This window comes from Rhipicephalus sanguineus, chromosome 5 (assembly GCF_013339695.2).
Source record: "Rhipicephalus sanguineus isolate Rsan-2018 chromosome 5, BIME_Rsan_1.4, whole genome shotgun sequence".
NCBI classification, from domain to species: Eukaryota; Metazoa; Arthropoda; class Arachnida; order Ixodida; family Ixodidae; genus Rhipicephalus; species Rhipicephalus sanguineus.
Genome location: NC_051180.1, coordinates 176,888,857 through 176,897,792, shown reverse-complemented (window position 1 = coordinate 176,897,792; position 8,936 = coordinate 176,888,857). Strand labels below are relative to the sequence as shown.

General features: G+C 47.9%; 1 protein-coding gene and 1 pseudogene across 1 annotated transcript; one reads left to right on the top strand and one right to left on the bottom strand.

Moving 5' to 3' along the window:
• The window catches only part of LOC119395116 (CDK5 regulatory subunit-associated protein 3-like), a 31,204-nt pseudogene extending 30,328 nt beyond the window's left edge, over positions 1-876 (bottom strand).
• Positions 877-1,141: 265 nt separating this feature from the next.
• On the top strand, positions 1,142-7,212 carry LOC119395115 (ATP synthase lipid-binding protein, mitochondrial-like). The gene is made up of 3 exons (XM_049416092.1): positions 1,142-1,153; positions 2,335-2,452; positions 7,059-7,212. Exons 1-3 carry the CDS (start codon positions 1,142-1,144, stop codon positions 7,187-7,189), a joined length of 261 nt encoding a protein of 86 aa, XP_049272049.1. The 3' UTR covers positions 7,190-7,212.
• The last annotated feature ends 1,724 nt before the right edge of the window (positions 7,213-8,936 follow it).

Genomic DNA, 8,936 nt, shown 5'->3' with positions numbered 1-8,936 from the left:
AGTCCCGAAAGTACGCTAAAGCGATGTTTTGACTCGGAGTTAATGACCGTGGTAGAAAGTCCGCTCTAAAGGAGTCCTGACCCCTTGCTGGCCTGAAATTTTAGTCAATTATATCCGAATGTCCGTTGTACCAGAATCCGTTGTAAACGAAGATCATCAATGGAACTAATACGGAGGTCGGCATAACGCCGCAAATTGGTATGTAATACCCGAATGTCTGTTGTAAACAGATCCGTTGTAACGAGGTTATACTGTAATCGTGTGCAGAAACGGATGGGCACTGCATTGCGTAACCTGGTGCAGAAGCAAAAATGTGAGGGAAAGAGAGGCCTTGGTGGGAAAGGCAGGCTCACAGGTGAGCTGTTCACCAGACTGAGTTATTATGGCCAGACACTGGAATCACGTTAAGGTGACGTCTGAGAGATGCATAAGGCCCGTGTGCCACCACGTCCCCTCCACCATGAATGCTTAGACCACAGCCTGTGTCCAGCTGGTGAAAGTTTTGTGTACAAGTTATGTGTACAATAAAACTTCCCCTTTTGACTCTAGTTTCTAAACGTATTGCCTTGTGTTGTCTGCACGATGCTGCAAAAGCAGAGGAGGAGCCCGACCCAAAGCACGCCTACAATCTACCAAAGGATAAGGCAGAGGCACTACTGCCAATTTGTGCCCTGCTTTCAGAAAGCACCCTGCTTGAGAGGCCAAAGAGACAAGACCCAGAACTCTGAGCTTGCATTCGGTGACCTGGACTGGATTTTTGCCTCCAAAGAGCACCACACGTCTGTTTGCTGTTGAGGCAGCCGTTGCAGAAGCAGGGCTGCGCTTCAACACGGGGACTTTGCACTCTGCAACAGCAATTTTAGATGAGACAAACATGAACGCAACAGGCACTGGCTCCAGGGGGGCCAGAGAGACCACCGTCGCAGTATCGGCTCTAGCAAGAAAAGAACAGCCTCACTAGAACTCCAGAAGCTAGTGAAGAGGAGGCATTAATGCAGATTGCATTCAGGCTATGCTCTGGTGCTTTTTCAGATAGTTTCTTCTTAATTTCTCAAAACAATTTTCGTGCCTTTCCCGTTACGGAGGAGCAGTCTCTCTTGTTCTGCCACAGATTTTTTTGCTTCGAAGATAAATGGATGGGATGTGTCGTAAAGTAAGTTTTGTTCTTATAATTTCTTGAGAAATTTTTTTAATTGAGCTTTTGTGTCAAGTGACGAGGGCATTTTTTACCAACAGGTTCAACATCCCACAACTTCACTTTGAAATAGCCTAGTACAATGATTTATGCTTTACGACACACTACAAACATCCCGATTGGATTCTATGGGTTGTACATTGCTAAGCAAGTTGCAGTTAATTGTCTAATCAGGCCTTAATTGAGTAAGTAGATGTTCATGATATCTTGAAAACTATTTGTCCCATCAAAAATAAAATGGATTTTTGAAAATCTGCAGTAAAAACTACATGAAGTGTCCAAATTTCACTAGGTTTTAAAGTATGCACACGTTCTTTCATCAATTTGTTTCTTTCTGCTGTTAAGTGCTGTGCTTGCTAAGCTCAAAGACTCAGCTTGAGTCCCGGTCGTGGCAGTCGCATTTCGATGGGGGTGAAATGCAAAAACACCGGTGTACTTCGTTAGTGTTGGTGCGTTTAAAGAACCCCTGGTAGTGTAAAGCCAGAGTCCTCGAGTACGGCGCGTCTCATGATCAAGTCATGGTTTTGTCTTTTAAAACCTCTGCAATTATTTTGCAGGTTATGAGCCGCACAGTGCTCCTGAGAAGGCCCGTTAACCTGTGCTCACTGAGCTGAGTGACGACACTTTGAAGATGCTTGATGAATGTTTGCAACAAAAAAAATGTTGCCCACGACGTTTAGAGTATTATATGCATAAAGGAACAAACACTAGGCATTCTGAGCTCCCACAGTGAGCTCCTTTACAGCTTGGCAGTTTCGATTGGCTAGACTTTGATGGTTACTGTTCCAACGAGGTGCCGTAATTGTGTGAGCTTCATCCACCTTAGTTACATGTAGTGTGGCGTTGTTTATGACCCCTCGTGATTCATACCTTTCCACGAGGCGAGCATAACAAGTTTTATCAACCGTCAGTGATACAGCCCATTGCCAGCATTGTTGGCAATAACTGACAGGCTAGCTTGGCCTGTAACTAGTCAAAATTACTGCCACTGATAGTGTGAAATATCTTGGAGTGTTAAACTTCGATAAGCATGCAAGTCATTGCAGAGTCCTGCCTGTAGAAGTGCATCGGATTTGTTTGAAAAATTACCGGGGTATTCTGAAAAATATTCACATGCCTGCAACTTGCACACAACTAAGGCATTCCTTCATTTGCAGGCTGTGCGGGGTTTCCAGACCAGTGCAGTCCAGCGGGACATTGACTCTGCTGCGAAGTTCATTGGAGCTGGAGCTGCCACAGTCGGTGTCGCCGGCTCTGGTAGGTTCACGATTTGTACAGGCGTCATCACTTATGTGCCGAAGTGCATTAAGTTGTGCCCAGTTCACGTTCACAAGAGGCTGCTATACAACATAACCTCGTTACGAATCTGCTTTCAGCAGACATTCAGATACGACATAACAATTTGCAACGTTATGCTGATCTTCCTATCTCTTCCACTGATTGAGCTTTGTGTACAGTGCAGACCACTTATAACGTAACCGCTTTTAGCGCGGGACCGGTTATAACGTGGGTTTTTTTGACCACCGGATATGGCAGCCCATAGAACTCAATGTATAGGCCGACCGTTTACTGCGTAGGCGCGCGAAGGAGAATACCGGTTTATAGCGCGGACTTTTTAGGCGCGCGACCATATAATCGCGCGAACGTGAGCACGGTTTGCCGGCGGCGTTCCCGGCGCGGCCGGCACGTTGGGAGTGGGAGCGGGCAGCGGGAGCACGCAGGTGCGCACGTGGAGGCGGCCGCGAAAAGGCAAGCATTGCGGAGGAGAAGAGAGGGTACAGTAGTGAGGGAGACGGGGAGACCTTGGAAGGAGGAAGCATGTTTCGTCACCGTGGCAGGCGTCCAATCCGGGTGCGCGGAGTGCGGGACAGAAGCGGGTGGCGTACTTTTTTACTTTTTTTTCTTCGACCTCCTTCTCTTTGCCTCTTTGCATTTGTTGTGTGCGCTTCGCCGTGCCGTAGTTGCCGTCTGAGAGCCCAGAGCACGTGTGTTGTCAAGCTCCTGTCGCCATGGCGTCGGCGGCGTCTTCAAGCGGCGTGAAAAAACGCCATGCCTTATCGCTAGAGACTAAGGAATGCGTCATTAGGGACATCGAGAGTGGGCTGAAGAAGGCGTCGGGGTGGCGGCGAAATACGCGTTTCCGACACGACCGTGTCGACCATCTATAAGAACAAAGACAACACTGCGGCAGCAACTGCAGCAAGATTCGTCTTCCCTGTCACGGAAGAGAATACGTACGTCGAAGTATGAAGACGTGGACGCAGCGCTGTTCAGGTGGTTCCGCGAAGTTAGGGCTCAGAGCATCCCAGTAAGTGGCCCCATGCTCCAACAAAAGGCCAAGTCTCTCGGAGCTCTCTTAGGCCACGACGACTTCAATCCACTTAACGGGTGGATCCAGCGTTTCAAAGATCGCCATGGCATCAGCTGCAAAGTGGTGTGCGGAGGAAAGCGGGCGATGTCGACGACGAGTCTATCGAAGTCTGGCTTCGCTTAAACTTGAAGAGTATGCTGTCCACCTATACTGACAGGGAATTTATAATGCAAGATGAAGCGGCTTATTTTATAACCTTTTGCCCAACCGCACGCTTGCCGTTGAAAGGCGAGGCCTGCTCCGGCCGCAAGGTCTCAAAGGAGCGCATAACTGTATTGTTTTGCGCTAATTTGGACGGGAAGGCAGACAAGCGCCGCCTCTTTGTCATAGGTAAATCGGCAAGGCCACGTTGCTTTAAAAAGCGAGAGTGCTGCCAGTGACCTACAAAGCCAATAAAAAGGCGTGGATGACGCAGGATTTGTTCACCAGCTGGCTTTGCAAGTTGATGAGGATATGGTGGCAGAGAAGCAACGGGTCATACTTATCCTCGACAACTGCCACGGCCCACAACGTCAAGCCGAAATTGACCGCCGTCAACCTAAAGTTTTTGCCTGCCAACACGACAGCAAAAAGTCAACCTCTCGACCAGGGTGTCATCGCAACCGTAAAGCGCTGTACAAAAAGCGCATTTGCAAGAGAGTTTTGCTGAGCATGCAGCAGCAGCAGCCTCTTAAAGTGAACTTAAGGGGCGCAATTGACATGGTGGTCGCTTCATGGTGGCAGGTAAAGGCCGATACCATAAGCAAGTGTTTCAAGAGGGCAGGCTTCGTGCGCAATGCAGAGACTCTGGAAGACGATGAGCAGAGCGACACTTCGCTCGCCGATGAGACTCTCAACACTGACGACGTGTGGTCCGGCCTCGTTGACAGCAACTTTGTAACCGCCACCGACACTTTCCAAGAATTTGTCGATGCCGGGGAGTCGGAGCTTCCTGTCTGCGAGGAAGCGAGCACAGATGGCGTGATCGTCGCAGCGGTGCGCGGTAGTGCGGAGGTTACAACGGACGACTAGTCGGACGGTGAAGATGAGGTCGACCCGACGCCGGGAACCGGATTTCCCGTGCAAAGACGTGTTGGAATACCTCGCAAAAGTGAAAACGTACTGCGCGAAAGAACAGTTTGAGCGAGAAATCGCTTCAGTGGCTTAAGCTTGTGGAAGACGAAATTGTTCGTATGGCTGGTTCACAAGCTCGCCAGACGAAAATAACGGCGTTCTTCCGTTGATTGCCGGACTTGAGAACTTCGTTTCCGTGCTGTGTTGTGATTGTGTTGAATGTGTCGGCGAGTGAAAAGTGTAGTAAAGTTGCTTTTGAAAGGTGGGTTGCTCTTTGGCATAGCAAAGGCCGAAAAAAAGCATGCTTTGGTTATAACGCGGCTGGACCGCTTATAGCGGCGGATTTTTACAACTCCCGTGACTTACGTTATAAGCGGTCTACACTGTACAACCAATTCTGACACAGCATACATTCGGATATGCACTAGGTTCTAGATAATTACTCGGAGGGTCCCAGGACTTGTTCCAATTATCAGCTTTCATAAATGTGACCTGGGGAGCATACGCGACTTGTGTCGTAATGAAAAATGCACAAATACGTGCGTGCTGTATTTTCTTGCAGATAACCAGCTCTCATGTAAAGCCGCACCCCCCAACTGCAAGCCACAAAAAACATCCCCGCGTATTGCCATGAAGCCACCTTCCTTGCATTACTGTGAAGGAAGGGGCAGTACACACCAGAATGAAACTGGCAGTAGTTTTTATTTTCAACGTCAGATAGATGATCTGAATGGTTGTCAGTAAGTTTTTTAGTCAGTGAATCATATGGTACTCGTCACTATAAGGGTGTGAATTAAGAGGCACAAATGTGTTGTTCCATGAAGTGGTAGCCCTTTTGCAATAATGGTATGCTTAGCCACATGACACCAAAGTACTGTTAATACTAGTCACTTTTAGGTACATAGTGGGGGGCTTCTATTAATGTTCTGGGTGCAGCCATTGCACGAGTACTCAGACCTCGTTATAACAAAGTTACATTTTACAGGAAAATAACTTCGTTATATCCGAAAATTTGTTATAAACGTATACAGTAAAAGCTCGTTAATTCGGATTTCGCGGGACCGGAAAAAATGTCTGAATTAACCGAATGCCGAATTAACGAATGAACAGAAATAAAGGAGAAGCACACCTTTATTTGCTAAAGTATCTTGTAATGGTAGTCTGCGTTTTCGCGCAGATTCCGGCTAGCATTACAATTTTTCTTAACTGCCAACAGCACACAAACTGTCTGAAGTGCTCAGGCAAGCGTCCTCTAATATCAAAAGCGCCTCAGAGACTTCCCGTGAGGTGTGATGAGGTCGCGGCCGCATCTCCTCGCATGATTCTTCGTTACAATTGTGGTCTTCCTGGGCACCGTGAGATCATTAATAATTTCTTGATCGGTCAGGAGACCAGTCGTCGGTCGGTCATAGCGTGCTGTTGTGATTCGCCGTTCTTCAGCGCTTCCAAAATTTCCACTTTAGTCGCCAAGTTCTTCGCTTTGTACTTCTGCCACTTTTCCGGCACTGCCATCACAGTAGCGCACGATGGTGGTGGCATGCATACACGGTCACAATAGAAAAAAAAAAAACTCCGCAAGAAGAGACTGTGCAGACACAACACAAGGGAAAATGGCGTCGGAGAAGCGCAGTGGAGCGAAGAAGCCGCCGACGTTCGGTGACGCTGCGATCGCCCCCACTAGTTGATGACGATTGCGATGCCACTCAGTTTTTGGTTTCACTCCAGTGGTGCCAGCGCTGCTTTACCGCACTTTTGTGTAGTGGCAGCCGTCGGCATTTGTCCAAATTAAGCGGTGCGGAGCCGAATTCTGATGAATTTACGAAGGTTTGGTCCCATAAATTAACATGCACTTTGGCCGAGACCAATAGAGCCGTCCGAATTTCCGAATTAACGAGCTTTTCTGTATTCCTAACATTGTATGTATTGCAAGAGTGTTTTTCATTTACTTCGTTATAACCGATATTTTGTTATATCCATGTTCGTTATATAGAGGTTTCAGTGTATCTTTATACGTGGCCACTGCAGGTGCCACAAAGCAGTTGCAGTAAGTGAGCATGTCTAATGATCGGTTGGCAGCTATATTATGTATCTGCTATATACTGCCGATTCCTTCGGTAGCAAGGTGCTAATGGTTTGTGATGCTATGACATGGTAATTTACTTTGTTCGAATGACTAATGTAACAGTCACTGCATGTGTGGCAAGAAGTCTTCAGTATTTTGTACATGTTTATGTGAGCGTATTTCGTGACCGGACGTTTGCCAGTGTCATTTTTCAGTCTCTAATAAATGTGTGGTCGTCTGAAGAGTGGAAAGATGCATTGAACTGCATCAGTTGCAGAGAATATTGTTGTAGTTCCATAAAAGCGAGCGGCAAGTCTCTCCCACATGCTGCATGAATATCTGTAGACCACTCCGTTGAGTCCTTTTCTGCTTATCAGGTGCTGGTATCGGCAGCGTGGTTCGGCAGCCTGATCACGGCTATGCCCGGAACCCATCCCTGAAGCAGCAGCTGTCTCCTATGCCATCTTGGGTTATGCCTCTCGAGGCCATGGTCTCTTCTGTCTTATGATGGCCTTCCTGTTGCTGTTCGCCTTCTAAGACACCTGCCCACATGCCCATGGATTTTTTTTTCCCTCAGGATTGTGCATTAGAGATCAGTTGTTGGCTGGCAATCGGACCTCTTTTTTTGGAGAGGGGATCTGCCCATAGCGCAGGTCATCTGTAAATGCCCAGACACTGAATTAAACAATTGAAAAAAAAAGTGTGCCTTCATTGTGTGGTCACTTAGTGCACTCGATACTTTGCCTAACCATTGTTTTTTAATATATCTACCAAAAGTGGCTAAACAAAATGGTAGGTGGGGCCACCATGATGCATTCAAACCTTGACAACCACGGCAGTGTGGCAGAACCACAGGGCAGAAAATGTAAAAGCATAAACACTTGCTCTCTAATGAACCACACAAGCTGTCAAACTTTAAGGTGTAGTTGAGGACACCTGCTTTCATTGCACATTGGAGTGCCTAAGTCTCCTTTGTCATGCAATTATTTCGCTCCCTTCAACGGTATATTGCTGCTACCATCGTGCAAGTTATTGCAAAATTTTACTTGCATAAGCGTGGAAGTTGACATTGCATCTTTCCCTGAAAGTGCAATTTCGCATAGTGAATTCAAACTTGGAACAGTAGCCGTGTAATGGCAGTTTTCTGAGTATCAGATGGAAAGTGAGTGATTGCTTAGCCACTAGCGAATGAGGATTACGTGATATTGAACACCCCTGTACATTATGCACTGCAAACGGGTAGAAGTGCGGGGTCGTCATCTTGCGTATGCAGCTATATGCCCTTATTACTATGCAGTTAGACCAGAGTGATGTGCTTGATGCCAAGTTCATTCACGTCCGAAAATGTAACAAAGTAAATGCGCCTGGCAGCGAAGGTTCCAATGATGTCCGTACGTTGAAAAAAGGAAAATAGTGCTCATCAGCAGCCCATGGAGCTTAGCTGCGGCCGTGCTGTAAACGAATTCTGCGGTCCCACGTGACGCCAGTTGGCCAATAGCGACGCGATGGCAGCCTCGGAAAGTGCGGAGGTGGGAGAAAAGAGCAGGCGCGCTTTCTTCAAAGCGTGGCGCCACATTTGCGGCAGCAAGCAGACGGCGCGACATCTCGGCGTATGCATTGCCTCTTCGTGCTTCGCGGTGCATTTTCGCTTCTACGGAAAGGAGCGACGCGGCTCTTCAAAATGCACTGAAGGCAACCATTCTTTTTTACAGCGACGCTGTATACCGCTCGACGTTCGGAAAGTTTCGTGGCATACGTAAGCACACAACCCCAGAGCCCTAACCAGATGCTCGCGTGCTCCTCTGCATTGAAAGAGATGTTGAAAGACGCCAATCACGCTGCCGCCGACAGCTTCAAAGTGATCCGACCTCATACCACGCCGATGCCAGCTTTAGAGCCGGCAAAGCAGTCACAGCAACAATTAACCCACGTGGTCAAACAATCTAAAACACCATCATGGCGTTCCTTCCGTGGCAACAGCAGAAGTGCTGGCCATAACACATACCATCACACAGAATGAGTGCGCCTCTCAAGAAATCGTGTCATTTTGGGCTCTGATGAATGCCATGGCAAAAAACAAGATTGTATGTGTGGGGGGGGGGGGGGGGTACACCGGATCGTGTACACCCCCTCCCCCCCCCCACCCTAGACGTACTGGTAGAGGGGGGTGTTTTACCGAAAATGATACAAATAGGTCTTTTTCTGAAATAGCTAAGGCCTTCAGCAGGTACCCCCCCCCCCCCCCCCGAAAAATA